This window comes from Amphiprion ocellaris, chromosome 7, assembly GCF_022539595.1.
Source record: "Amphiprion ocellaris isolate individual 3 ecotype Okinawa chromosome 7, ASM2253959v1, whole genome shotgun sequence".
Classification (NCBI taxonomy): domain Eukaryota; kingdom Metazoa; phylum Chordata; class Actinopteri; family Pomacentridae; genus Amphiprion; species Amphiprion ocellaris.
This window is the reverse complement of record NC_072772.1, coordinates 9,104,447-9,119,875: the sequence shown is the minus strand read 5'-3', so window position 1 is coordinate 9,119,875 and position 15,429 is coordinate 9,104,447. Positions and strand designations below refer to the sequence as shown.

Genomic DNA, 15,429 nt, shown 5'->3' with positions numbered 1-15,429 from the left:
TAGCCCAACTCCCCATAGAAAGGCTGTTCATCTGGACTGCATACTTCATTAAAATGTCTTTATATCAGTGCATCAAAACCTCTAATGATAAAACCTTCAAACGAAAACATCTGCTCGGTTTCTGTCCTGCCCCTGACTTTCTGCCACCACACTCTTGCCTCTTATTGATTGTCTCAACGTTTTTCTTCTAATTGCTTTCTTTTTCTTCCTTTTCCAGTTGAATGAATGATAATGTAATTCATAAAAACACACCATATAGTCCATTTGCACTAGAATTTATGGCTTAAGGATGCCAGGCCACTGAGATGTGTATCAGTGTGTAACAAAAGTTAACTTGCCTTTTTCAGTATTCATTATGACTATTTCTATTTAAACTGTTTCTATGTTTTACTCTATAGTATATTTACTATATATGTATTGTATACATACTGTTAAGATAAAAAGTGTTTTATCTATTCCCCATATATGTTCTAGACTCTTGAAATCCCGGAACTTTGAAACCTGCTGTTGGATTTGAAAAGCATTTTGTCTTCAAAAATTGACAAAATTGCACCATTTGTCGGAACCAGAAACTGTAAAAACAGAGAGAATTATTAGATTTTCAACACTCCAATGATTCTTCAGCTACTTATCAGTGACTTGCCACTAGGTTGGGAATATTACCAAATCTAAGCTTGAAGTATTTCCTCAAAATATTCTACATGATTCATTCTAAAAGTTCCCCTCCTAAAAAAACAAAAACTAAATTTGTTTCAGTGCTGGTAACACCTGTAGGCATTTGGAAAGTACATGTTGATTTCAAGTTTTTCCAATTTTTGTAAAACAAGTAATCCAAGAAATTCAATTTTCATTCTTTGATTTATGGCATTATAACTATGTTATACTGCACAAAATACATTTTATCTCTACTTCCAGCCATGTTTGTGCTTTTTCCTTAGAGGTGCAAGACTTTATATTGCAATTTAAAAAAATGTCTTAACGGTCAGTAAAAATGTAACAGGAGCAGACACACAGAGAAACTGTTTAGGGTTCAGAGGATTAAACCTAAAATATGCTTAAAGGTGACTCATGCGACCATTTTTTAAAATACTAACAGATTTATATCGGGTTGCATCACGCACATACAGAGAAACTTCTCAGATATTCCACTCTCTGATCTCAGGCATGCACCACATGTATTTCAAGATCTGGATCTGAAAAATAATCAATCACACACTACGGGATGTTATTAAGTTTATCATGCCAAAGGGAGCAGTTAGTGAACAGAGTGGCAACACGGGATTTCATGGAGAAGCAGATATAAACAAAATAGAGAATGTGGTGCAACAACTTGCTGTAACACTAATATTGCTTTGCAGTCAGAAAAAACAAAAGCAGAAAGCTAAATGGGTCTGGATGAGAAAATGTTTAGGAAGCTGCAGTCAAGATGGGTTATTGTGAAAACTGGAGGTGAGATTTTAACACATCTGTGTCATATCTGTGGATAGCGTAAATAGCCTGTAGTGCTAGAATGTTTAGTGATGCTTAGCAACTGCGCCTTTTGCTCTGGGCAGTAGTGTGATAATCATAACCATCCTAATTTTAATTTGTAGATATCATACATGTTTGATACAAATAGGGCCAGCCCCAAGGAGACTGCAGATATTTCTCACTGGATATGTAAACACTTCACGTTAGCAAATAATCCGGGCTGAGCATGGATTCAGACTGAGGTCTCAGGCCAGATTTCTTCTCTGATTGTAGGAAGGGACTGAAACAGGGTAAATTGCTCCAAAATTCCTTTAGTGTGAGCCCAGCTTAAGAGTCCCCTTTAGGGATGTCATAATTCATCCCAGAAGGTGAAGTCTTCCTCCAGGCTCCGAAACAGAAAGGACAGAAAGGATGCAAGCATCGTTATGGTCAAGCTCCCGGTTACAAAATTGCAGAGGTCAAATGATTGCTGGAAGTTTCATGATGAGAAATAAAACATCATTGTGCACAGCGGTGTGACTGTGAAACTTTAACAGCCCATCACATCTGAATGAATGTAGAAAAAGTAGTATATTGCTAAAGGTTTTGTATTGACTGCCATCATTCACCTACTCTTTGACCCTTCTTTTCATTCCTATCTGTCTCCCCCTAATTCCATTGTACTCTGTACTTTATTATTACGGATTATGGAATTACATTGAATTAATCCTTTCTTGACGTAACCTCTGGTCCTTCTCTCTGCCTGTCCTCTAGGCCTTGGATGGCAGAATCTATGAGCATGTGAAAGACTACCTGGTATCTCTGTGTCGTACTGAGCTGGAGGCCTCACAAGCTACACACAACACTTTCCAGTTCCTTTTGGACAAATCCACAAGGGTGAGTCAGATGTAGTGAGGGACACAGATACATGGTGCTCATTTGTAAGTTGGTTCTTGTAGAAAAAATGTTTTTTGATCTCAAAACACATAGTTCTGATTGTGTAACCCACTCAGACAGTGCATTTTGCAGAAGCTATCTCTATTTCTGAAATGAATGGGATAACTTGACACTTTGTGTTTATTTGTTTTCTTACATAACTTTTGTGGGACTAGAACTTGATATTTCTAAGGAAACCAAGATCCGTAGAGGATACACAGCGTGAGAAACAACATGACAACATATGACATTTTTTTGTCAAATATTTTAGTGCATCCTGTTGTTTTTGTTTGCTGTATCAGTATGTCTCAGGAAATGTTTCTCCCTACTCCCTAAAGAATCTGAAATTCAGAGGCAAAATAATGGCTCTGCAACCAAAACGACACACTGTGATTGGTTTTCATCAACACAGCATGTCCTGGCTTGCAGAATTCTCTGTATGCCATCTCTTGCAACTGATCACTTGTGTTACAGTATCTAACTGGTTACCTTGCTACAGTTTTACAGGCTTTAGTTTTTCCTTTTTGTCTTTGGAAGCTTGACTATGGCTATGCAAATTTGGTGAAATTTGCATGCTCTTTAACTCAAACAAGGGAATTAAGTTCTTTGTTTAAAAAAAAAAAAAAAAGTTGACTGTGATTGATCTGCATGTGCAGCAATCATATTTCTTTAAATCATTTATACCATTGTGAAAGGACACAAGATAAAAATCGCTTTTCTATTTGCAACACTCTGTTTACTCAGAGTCATGTTATTGAAAAAGGTCGCCTATATTCGGTTTTTGCCCCCAGCATATAGCAGGACTGGGCTGAGTGCTTACCGTTTCCACCTGTCACTCACTAAAACTCTTGAATTGAAGAGGAAGTGTCATCTGCAGGAGCAAGAGAAACCAAAACCTTGTGTGGCAGGTGGATTTTTTTTTAAAAAAAACCTCTGCAGTCTCTTCATCAAAATGAAACTGCGACCCTGTATTTTCTAAGTGTGTGTGAAATTCTTCCATTACAAACAAAACAATCTAAATGTTGGAAAAAGCAACATTTTATTTTGTATTTTACTCAATATTTATAAGTTTAAAATGCAAGATGCTGTGTGTATCAGCCATAGGTTTCAGGTAGTTTTGATGTAGCATCCACTAATAGCCCACCAAGTAGTTCATGGTTAGTTAGACAGACAGCAGCAAGTTCAGGTGATAGCAACAAGTAATTTGTGAGGCCAACAATGCAGCAGCATCCCCAGAAAAAAATAGATAAAAAATTACAAAGCAGCCCGATCTCGAAGTACTTTACGATCACATCCACTAACACAGGTAACATCAGCTACCAGTTGTGCAAAGCCTCAAATTGAAGAGGTGGGGATGTGAAGCACCAATCCATAGCAATGTGCATTTCAAACATCTGGTCAGCTATTTGAATACATAGACAGATAATATAATAATTTTTGACGTCTCTGCAGACCTCTAACCTGAAAACAGATGCCATAAATGTGATACTCAAAAATCAAACCTAAAATATATATATGAATGTTAAGTACTCACCCAATATAGGCCTGAAATGTTGCAGTAAAAAAGTTTGTAGTTAACTGCTTCACTGGGAACAGAAGCTGGGTTAGCATGGATTCGCTGAGGTCACAATGGATTCAGATATTGATGAGCTTCTGCAGCTGCAAACATGCATGCAAATGTACAGGATTAACTCTCTCCCACTGTGTTTCTCCCAGATAATACAGGAGTTTAACCAGCAGTTGTTCATGCAAGAGAATCCCGTGTTTCACAAAGCACACGACTTCCAGTTCCAGCCCAGCGAATGTGACACGGTGAGACTCGCATAGTTGCACACACATTGACCGTATTAATATTCACACACATGCTGCATTGTGCTTATAGTGGTTGGATTGTTTGTATATGAACCTGTTCGAAGCAGTAACAGCTCCTGTATCTCCCTCTTCCTGTTTCAAACACGGACACATACACACACTCCCACGTACAAATAGCAGTCAGCCTCTTGTGTTTGCCACATGTGGGCTTTTCCCTCATCCTACTTTTTCTGTCCCTTCCAATATTGTGTTTTACATCCGTGACTTAAGTCTCATGCTCAAGCTCATCTCAGTCAGTTGAATCACTGAAGCAGAATTAATTTACCTTTATTCTTATGGTTTTATTAAATGGCATTAATACATCTTGGGCTGAGAGGCTTGCTGAGCTGAAAATCAGACAGCCGAAGCTCTGATCATTCTTACTCCCTGGAGAGATCTTTGGGTCTTTTGTTTTCAGCCTTTGGAGGTTTCTTTTATGTTAACAATCCAAGATGGACTTGTCCAGTTAACTCGTGTCATTGACAGTCGGATAGAAGGAGCATAAATCAACTCTGTGTTCTAATTTTAAGTGTCAACGCCAAATGTTGTGTGTCCATTGGGAGCTTATCCTTCTAGTTCTAGATTCTTTTTTATCTTTCACATGAGCTCATCTAAAAATCTTTTAAATTCAATTGGTTGCTGAATGTTAGAAATTATTTAAGATTATTGTCAAACAGTCATTGTTTGTGTGATCTTAATGGAGCAGCAGGAATCATGTTGTCTCCCCTCTCCGGCGACTTTCTAAGTATTGCTGGCTAAAAAAGAAATATCTCTCACTGGACACAGCTTCTAATCCCTCTACAGAGTAGCTATCCTCTTCTCCTGTGTCTGAGTCATATTGTGCTCTCTTGTTTCTCAGCTTCTCTCTCTCTTGCTGTGTTCTGCCAGTTTCTCCTTCCTTCAGTGATCTTTTTTCTGGTATTCTAACATTTTTCTGAGTAACAATGTTCTATTCCTTCCTTGTGTCCTCCTGTTCCTGTACAACCTTTGCTAACACTTGTCCCTAAACTTTTTTCCATTAACCCTTCCTTGTGTTTGTGTGTCCGTGTGCTTGCACTGCTGCTCTCGGGTGTGTGGGTCCGTGGATGCCTGCCTGTCTGTGTGTGTGTGTGCCAGACTCTGAGCTCGGTGCAGCAGTTGGTGGACATTGAGCCGTCGCCCGTCAGTGCCATGAGAATGACCCTGGCACAGGTAGTCTTAACCGTTGTTAGCATTCCCATTTTCACTACTGACACAAACCATGGCTCATCTACTCCATTCATATCCTAATATCTCTACCTGTCCTGGTAACTTTGACTTGAACATGTCTTGGAGGGAACTCTTTGTACCAAACAAAGTTTTGTTATATATCTTCATAATACACCCTGACAGCTGAGACTGTGATTGATGTTTGTGCATATTTATGAATCATTATATGCTTACATTCGCACCACAAAGCAACTGATTGGTCGAACATAGAATTTTGTGTGTGGTTTTGACCTGCAAAAACAACTTTTCCCATTAGTGGTAACCATACTGCGGTTTGATTGTTTTGCATCTGGTTTATTTCAGGATACTTACGGTTTCATGGTCACAGTCAAACTGAGATGAATAGATGACCTGCTACATTAAAAACAGATGAATAAATCTACGGTTATTCATGTTACGCATTTTCCTGACATTGTTTGTCTACACTACAGAACACACTGCCTGCGATAATGAGACTTGGGATACTTGAAATAAACATTTTAGTCCAAGACTGCCTTATAGGTCCACAAAGAGAAGCCTTTGCCAGGTCAATGACTTTAGAAAACAATATTGTGACATTAAATAGACTTTAGTGCGATGGTAGACCCTGCCTTCTTTAAATTCTATAAGTGGTTGATAGTCAGACAGTTAGTCAGCTAGAATAACCATTACACCCCAACTATCCTGGCAAGCAGTGAGGGCTGATCCCTCTTCTTAAACAGAAAGTGGAGGAGCCATTACAGCATGTCTAGCCAGTTTCAGCACAAGGACTTTATACAGGAGACAGTGAGCACCAGCATGCAAAATATTAGTGCATGAAACCACCAGAAGAAAGATGAAAAATGGGCTCATGCTTTTTACTTGTACTGATAAAATCCATTTTTTTATGCTACTGAGCAAGAATATCAACTTATTAATTGCTGTTGACACATCATTGTGCTCTGCAAATTGTTTTTGTCATGACTCCAGATTGTGGCTTCAGGACTGCTGTTATCACACCCATAGACACATTGTGTGCAACTTTCTTTCAGGGTATATTTTCCATTTCTGCAGAATTATAGTGGAAGTCAGAGCAAGAAACTTAAGTGTCAGTACAGTCATGTCCATTTGTCACAATAACATGACTGTGACTGTTGAATGCTGCAGCATGACCACACGGGTGTGGCTACAGTTACTTTATAACCTTATGAACATTACTAGTCTTTAAAACAAGAATAAGCATGACAAATGTGGGAGGTTCTGAACTACAGGTTTACTTAAAGTCACTTGGAATGCAGCTTCTCCTTATATGCAACAAAACAATTAGACAACAGAACAGCAATCACTTCACATTTCTTGTATAATACTGAATAAAAAGTCAATATTTATCTTACTATTATGACTTTTCCTGCCTACCCAGCCCTTCCTTATCTGACAACCATTACTTAAATGGTAGCAAACTGTGAGACATACACTACCAGTGAAAAGTTTGGACACACCTTCTCATTCAATGTTTTTTCTTTATTTTTACTACTTTCTACATTGTAGATACATACTGAAGACATCAAAACTATGAAGCAAGATACATGGAATTATGTAGCAAACAAACAATTGTGAAATAACTCTAAATATGTTTTATATTTTAGATTTCTTAAAATAGCCACCTTTTGCTTTGATGACAGCTTTGCAAACCCCTGGCCTTCTCTCAATGAGCTTCATGAAGTCGTCACCTGGAGCGGTTTTCATTTCACGGGTGTGCCTTGTCAAGGTTAATTTGTGGAATTTCTTGCCTTCTTAATGGGGGTTGGGACCATCAGTTGTGTTGTGCAGAAGTCAGGTTGGTACACAGTTGACAGCCCTATTTGACAACTCTTAGAATCCATATTGCGGCAAGAACCAATCAGCTAAGAAAACAGAAATGACAGTCCATCATTACTTTAAGAACTGAAGGTCAGTCAGTCTGGAAAATTGCAAAAATTTTGAATGTATCCCCAAGTGCAGTCGCAAAAACCATCAAGTGCTACGACGAAACTGGCTCACATGAGGATCGCCCCAGGAAAGGAAGACCAAGAGTCATCTCTGCTGCTGAGGATAAGTTCATCTGAGTCTCCAGCCTCAGAAATGGCAAGTTAACAGCACCTCAGTTTAGAAATGCCACACAGTTCTAGTAGCAGACACATCTCTACATCAACTGTTCAGAGGAGACTGACCAATCAGGCCTTTATGGTCAAATAGTTGCAAAGAAACCTCTACTTAGGAAAAGCAACAAGCAGAAGAGGTTTGTTAGGGCCAAGAAATACAAGGAATGGACATTAGGCCAGTGGAAATCTGTGCTTTGGTCTGATGAGTCCAAATTGGAGATCTTTGGTTCCACCTGCTGTGTCTTTATGCAACGCAGAAAAGGTGAATTGATGGTCTCTACATGCATGGTTCCCACAGTGAAGCATGGAAGAGGAGGTGTGATGATGCTTTGCTGGTGACACTGTTGGGGATTTATTCAAAATTTAACACACACTGAACCAGCATGGGTACCACACCATCCTGCAGCGACATGACATCCCATCCGGTTTATGTTTACTTGGACCCTCATTTATTAACAGGAAAATGACCCCAAACACATCTCCAGGCTGTGTAAGGGATATTTGACCAAGAAGGAGAGTGATGGAGTGCTGCATCAGATGACCTGGCCTCCATGGTCACCTGACCTAAACCCAATCTAGATGGTTGGGATGAGATGGACCACAGAGTAAGGAGAAGACAAAAGGGCCAACAAGTGCTCAGCATCTCTGGGAACTCCTTCAAGACTGTTGGAAAACCATTTCAGGTGACTACCTTATGAAACTCAGGGAGAGAATGCAAAGAGTGTGCAAAGCTATAATCAAAGCAAAGGATGGCTACTTTGAAGAATCTAAAATATCAAGCATGTTTTGACTTATTTCACACTTTTTTGTTTACTACATAATTCCATATGTGTTCATTCATAGTTTTGATGCCTTCAGTGAGAATCTACAATCTAAATAGTCATGAAAATAAAGAAAAACCATTAAATTTGAAGGTGTGTCCAAACTTTTGACTGGTAGTGTAAAAGCCAATAATACTAGAGAGTAAATAGCAGTTTCTATTTAAGCTAATTCTCTGCCTGCAGTAATATTACTGTAAAAGCTTTTTTGCTCCGCATTGTCTAGTTGCTCCACAGTAATGAAGCAAGAAAGCTGCATTTGCTGGATTACTGAATACGACTATTATGGCTGTGCTTGTCAACACTGTAATGCTGTCACACGTGTTGGTGAGCAATGCAGTCCCAACACCAGATGATTCATCAGATGCCGTAACCTAGTTGCTGTTATGTCATCTGTTGAAATATCACCATGCTATTATCGCCCTCCCTTTGATAAATGAGTAAAATTTTTGTTGTGTGATTTTTATTTGCGCATTTGCAGTGTGTTCTGGGTTCAAAATATGGTAATGGGAGACATAATGACCACCTCTGTTATTGTTTTGTATTTCTTTTTGTTTTTTTTGTCTGTGTATAGTTTCTTTATTAGTTTCTATGTTCACCATTACTGAATTAAAATCGAGCTACAGGCTGAATGTGAATTAGTAAAAGTGTTAGTAAATGGTAGGAAACTCTGTCCAAATAATTATTCTTTAAATTGTCTACATGTAATTGTCTGCAAGCCAAACTCTATCAACCAGAGAATGTTGGCTGTATAGTACTGACTGTTAAATAATACTGCAAAGAAGACTAAAACATAATTGATTTTGAATATATATAGACAGTCTGTTCTGGTGTATTAGCGGCTCTTTACCTGTACACATATTTTTCCTCTTGACTTCTGATGCTAACCCCTTTTTTCTTTTTGCCATTAATACACATAAAAAGTCTAATCATAGCCACGTAAAGGGACTGCTGTCTGCACTAATGCAGGTTGTGCAGACACCCTGGAGTCTTAGGCTCCCACTGCTTTTAAGAATCCATTAAAACAGCTTACATAGAAATACTGCTGCCTTGACTAAAGTGTGATACAGGTGCTGTTCGACGTGATGTATTATATTAGTCAAGACAGCAGTACGTCTCTGCAAGCTGTGGAGAGAGATCCTTTTTTAGAAAACAGCCGGAGCCTATGACTTGTGTGAATTGATGCAAACCTGCATGAGAACAGACAGTAGTTGCTTCTTACTTCAGCAAAACCGTTGCTAGGTTTAGACCTTTTTGGTATTTTGGTCTGACAGTAATATAATGGAAAGATCAAGTGTTGAGGTTGAGGGGATAACATACAACAAGATTACAACTGCATGATCTAATAGTCTGATAGGAGACTTTTAAACTCAAACCAGCACCAGAATCAAAATGGCATAAGCCCCATCCACACAGACGGCTACACTTTTACATGATCCTTGTGGTTTTAAAATAACACACTTGTTCTATACAGTCCTCAAAATGACTGCTATTATGGCAGTTGAGGTTGTTATTGAAGTACACTATGATCGCACAATTCTGAGTTCACTGTGCTGTACTTCACTTTTCTCTTATCTGACAGGCTGATTAGCTATGGATTTTCCTGTTGCCACATTTAGAGAATTTGCTAAATGGTTTTATAATCCTGATTTAATCAATCCATATTTGACAGTGATACATTGATGCAAATTGATTAGTGGGCTTTTCATGTTTTTACTTCATCATGTATATGTATATGCTGGTAGAACACCTAAAAATGATGTCAGTAATTTTAGCAATTTCTCAAAACGGAAATTACCCGAGCTCCATTGTTCTAATCTAGCTTTCTGCCTCCCTCTCTTAACTCCCTGCAATTCTCCGGTGCCTAAATGTAATTAAACTGTAAATCTCCAGTGTAATGCTCTTCGTTTCACACCTATACTTAGCCAGATTTGTGCACTATTGTTACTGCGTCAGCACATAATTAATAGATATGATGTGCATAAAAAGGTACTTTTATATCACCGTGTAGTTTAATTTGGCTAACATACTTTTATTATCAGATTATGGGAACCTCAGTCAATCAGATCTGTGAACACACCAAATGTCTCTACACCCCTGAGTTCAGTTTATTTTTGTTGGATGTGTCATTTCATTTTTTTTCATGTCAAACATTGCATTTCTGCTGTTTTTTGACACATAGGCTACTTTTTCATGCCACAGAATTTACAAGTACTGTACAAATGTTATGAATAATACTCAGTAAGCACACTTATTTGTTAAAGGACTAAGAGTGTTGTATAACCTGCAGATTGCAAAGCCTCTTGAAGGATATTTGTGACTTGTTATACTAGGCAATAGAAATAAAACTAACTTAAGCTGAGCTAAAAACTGAAGAAAGGGAAGCTACAGGATTACTAGAAATATCCTTTTAGTTCTCCTACCTTAGTATGACCTATATTGATAGTAGAATGCAATAAAAATATAATTTCTGACTCAAATTTGTTATCAAGTAAAGAACACATTGTTAAAATAAAGGATAGAAAGGACATTTTTCCACTTTTGTCAAGCCTCCCTTCAAATCTGTATCTAAACTATATACAGAACCATGTGTATTTTAAACATCCAGTCTTCTGTCTGAATACAGGGATAAATTGGTAAGTATTTTTTTGTAAAATTATTAATAATTGACTAAAGAAGATGCAATCAAATTAATCAAAACTTTTTAGTTGTCATTAATTAAAATTTGAATACTCAAAAACCTAGTTATTGTTTCATCTTGATTATGCGGTTTAAACAGAATTTGATTGACAGTGACCAAACAACCCCCAAACTGTCATTAAATTTTCATTCAAATGTTACTAAATAGTGGTTAATGGATAGAAGTAGGACCCAACTTATCCCTGCCCACTTCAAACCAGCAAGAAAAGCACAGAGAAAAGAAAAAGAAATCTCCCCTGTAAAATAAGCAAAAAATGCTTTAACTTTGGCAGAAAACATGGCCATTTAAATGGGAATTCAGTTACAGAAAGAAAGAAGCTGACTGAAAAAAAATGTGTTTTCAAGGCCTTTAGGAAATAAGGTTTGAAATATGATCTGTCATTGGTAAGTGGTTGAACTCAGAGTCAGATTTAATACATAAGTCTCTGAAGAAAAACTACCACATGGCTGTAATTGATGCTGAATGTTCTATTGGAACGCCACTCAGATTCTTTGTCAGGCTCACATGTTTTCTTTATTATATATTAAAAACAAAAAAAAAAAACAGAAAAAGAAAGTCTCATGTACGAGGGGCTGTTGCCATGCACCTCCTGTTCTCTCACTTGGTTGTACACACAAAAACACTCATGCACACATTCTCACACACTCATGCTCTTGCACATGTGGTTTTAATAGCAGCCATTTTGTTTCAAGAGGATAACAATAGATCTTTGCGACACACGCTGCATTAATTACGTGAGAAGGAAACAATCTCTCTCACACTTTCTTTAGCTTAATTAACAGCCTCTGTATAGTACATCACACACCTTGAGCTGTTGGCACTGACGCTGTACTTGCGTGTGTTTGCGTGTCTGCAGCTGTGTGTTTACCCATGCCTGTCTGCATGTGTGCGTATGCTTGTCTATATCAGAGTCGTCAGCTGGAGTCGGAGTCGGGGACGACGGAGGAGCACAGTTTGAACAAAGAGGCCAGGAAATGGGCAACAAGAGTAGCCAGAGAGCACAAGAACATCATTCACTGCAAGAGAGTAAGGGACACATACACTCACATTTTTCACAGATACCCATTCCACAAAAGCAATATGGGAATTTGAATCGAGCACATTTTTAAACCCACTCTATTTCTAATCAAGTTGCGTGTTTGTGTTTGTGTGTGTTGTCTTCAGTCTCTGGAGGAGTGTGAGAGCCACGGCCTGCCTCCCACAGAGCAGGGCAGACTAGATCTGGAGCTGAAGATAGAAGACACCAAAGAAAGCATGCGCAAAGCTGAGGTCTGTAACTCTGATTGTCAATATTTCCCTGTTGTCTCATCGTCTGTGTTTTAACTCAAACCCTTGATGTGTGAAGTTTCATGTGGGTTCCCTCTGGCGCCTTTGTTTTCTTCTCACAATCTGAAGACATGCAAGGTCAGGTGAAGTGAAAACACTAAAACGTGTGTGAATGTAGTGTGTCAGCTCTTCCTCTCCAGGATCGAGCCTGTCTAGGCACAGCTCCAGCCTCTGCTACCATGCACAGGATACAAGGATATAGAGAACAGATGGATAGATGATTCCTCTCCAACAGTCATTCAGGAGATTTGTAGTTTAATGATTATGCGATATTATATCAGTGCTGTAACCAACAAGCTATAAAAATGTGTTCTTTCTTTGCGTTACAGACCCATTTGGAAAACCTTCTGTTCATTGTTTCACTGTGTTTTGCAGTGATCCGCTAATGATTTCTTCGTAGCACACATTGATGCAGAAATACTAAATATTGCATATCTTTGTAAACTCACTTTTCTGGTGTAGCATCAATGCAGCATTAGCATTGCAAATAAGCCCTCTGTTGAAACGATACTGCTACCTGCTGCCCAGTCTTTGGTCTGTGTGACTAATCAGTTTGAATATTTGAGTCCAAACAGTGGCAGTTGGCTCTCAGTCCGCTCATCAGCACAGCTCATGTAGCAGCGTACATTTAACAAACATGCACCAACAAACCTTTCACATCGCAGGAGGTGACAAATGATTCAAGTTATTCACAACAGAAATCCATATCCACAAAGCCCAATAAGCCCAGCACACCCCTGTACTCAATTGTGGAGGCTTAAACGCACTTTTACAGAATTACATTTCTCTTAACATCTCACTATGATAGTATACAGGCGTAAGGGATCTGATCCATAGTGTTTTTGGAACAGTTAAAATTTAGATATTAGATCTAATAGTTCAGTTTTTAACTATTGCATCTCACAGGATTTTTCTTAGATTTCTGGCTCTTCTATGTTTTTTCCACCTCCTGTGTCTTTTCCCCCTCTTCTGCCTCTTTCTCATCTTGTCTTCACTCTCCCTCCTTTCTTTCTACACCTTTCAGCCTTCCCTCTTGCAGAGATATCTATCATTTATGTATTGATCCTCAGATTCAACCTGCCACACACTGAATAAGACCACTGCATCATCCATTCCTATCCTCCTGTACTCGATTCTGTCTCTGCTCCCTCTCAAAAGTCTCTATATTTGTGCTTTTGCGTTTTTTTCAGCCTCACTGTGCTTCGCTCATTCTCTGCCTAACGCTGCCTCTTTGCCTCCACGATACCTTTCTTATCAGGCACATTTGGCACCCTCTGCTGTCAGATTTATTCAAGGTTTGATTGCCTTCTTTTGACTTAGCTTAGAGAAGCTTTTTCATTGTACTGGGAACAGTAAGAGTAATTCAGCAGCTATCAGTAACTTGTGATCTCACTTTCTACAAAATAACTGGTGGCTTTTCATCACGAGCTGCAAACCTTCTTCCTACCACACCCTTTCTTTCTTCTTCTCTGTTTCAGTCTCTCTTACTCACACTATCTGTCTGCTATTCTTTTCTCTTCTAGGCCAGCATTACCTTGACTAAGATGATGAATATTTTATGAGCTCATTTGATACAAATGGCTTCATCTCAGAGCTCTTATCACAGAATTATAAAGGGAGTGAAAGCAGGACAAAAGACATTATGTGGGTTTGATTGCAGTGTTATCTGTATAGTGATAACTCCGTCTTTTCTGTTTCATGAATTCCCATCTTTATCCCATCAAGTCTTTTCCAGCAGCTATTTCAGCAAGGCTTATATTTAGGATGAGACTTAGTAGTGAGGAAGACATCCTATATACAATGAATGTCAGTTTGTGGATTAAAAGATATTTCTTAGGCATTTCTGTTTTGCTGAATAGTAATCAGATAATAATACTTTGGTGTCACAAGGAAGGAGAATATCTGAAATGCCAGCTTAAGCAAAAAAAGTCTGTGATCAGCCAGTAAGAAAGACTGACAGCATAGTTTGCCTCGCTACCTGACGTCGTTGCAGATTTTTCATAAATTGCTTAGTTTGCTTAAGGCAACATCTAAATACGCTGTGACGGACAATTGAGTTTAAAAATCAATGTTTAGAGTTAATGCACTGTTGGTGCTAAAGATGTGACTACCATCATCTGCATGTCACACTGCAGGCATACCCAGTAAGAATGATACAAGTTTTAGGTTTATTAAGTTTATTTGAGATACGTATTTGTTTTTTGTTTTTTTTTTATTCTAGAGGATATTATTTAGAAAATATGATGCAAGAAGCATAAAACTGAATCACAGACAAATTTCAGCGGCTTACAGACTTGTTGTAAGAGTATGTTAAAAAGTCATATAGCATGTTGCCTTTATGGACAGATGTAGATACATTAGGAGTTTGAATTAGGTAGTGTTCATATTATTACGGGGAAGAGTTAATAGACTTTTTCCTACCAATATCACACAAGACTCAGATTAAGTAAGACAAATTCTAAGAAGAAAAATATAAGACTTGAAAGAAATAAAACTGTGTAGATATTTTTTAGCTTTCAGTCTATTTTTCAGGGTTCAGTAGAACCTTCAAAACACCTCACTGTTTAGAAAAAGTTATTTTTCTGCGTTTGAATAGAATCCATTAATACTGAAAGAAAGCGTAGTCATGTATTCTCTATTTTACAGGTGCTGGCCTAATTTTATGGCCTCTGCTCGAATGCTTGATAAAAGATTCTAAAGCATGAAATTGTGTCTGTAACAAAATTTCACATCATTATACAAGTGATACATGCTTTGAGAACAGACAAGTGATAATTCTCATAACATAAAATTAAAAGCGTTATATATTCTTATATAAATTATATATTAGGACCCTCTACCCCAGGCTTCCCTTACTGCTCTACTGGGGCTTTTTAATAAAACAACATGCTTCCAAGATCAGAAATCAAGACAAAATATAGCATTACAATGAACGAGAAACTCTTCATATATTCTTGAGGTGAAAAATCTGTGATGTCAAAAAACAGCTTTATTCTATCTT

The 15,429-nt window shown here is 38.1% G+C and overlaps 1 protein-coding gene across 2 annotated transcripts in view; it reads left to right on the top strand.

Annotated features, from left to right (window-relative positions):
• Positions 1–15,429, top strand: part of LOC111584686 (F-BAR and double SH3 domains protein 2) — a 78,486-nt gene that overhangs the window by 38,929 nt on the left and 24,128 nt on the right. Inside the window, exons 9-13 of one of the 2 annotated variants that reach the window (XM_055012044.1) lie at positions 2,224–2,346; positions 4,102–4,197; positions 5,353–5,427; positions 12,012–12,128; positions 12,267–12,371. In XM_055012044.1, coding sequence (XP_054868019.1) covers positions 2,224–2,346; positions 4,102–4,197; positions 5,353–5,427; positions 12,012–12,128; positions 12,267–12,371 — 516 coding nt within the window. The remainder of the gene's footprint in view (positions 1–2,223; positions 2,347–4,101; positions 4,198–5,352; positions 5,428–12,011; positions 12,129–12,266; positions 12,372–15,429) is intronic. The other variant, XM_055012045.1, reaches the window with a different exon arrangement.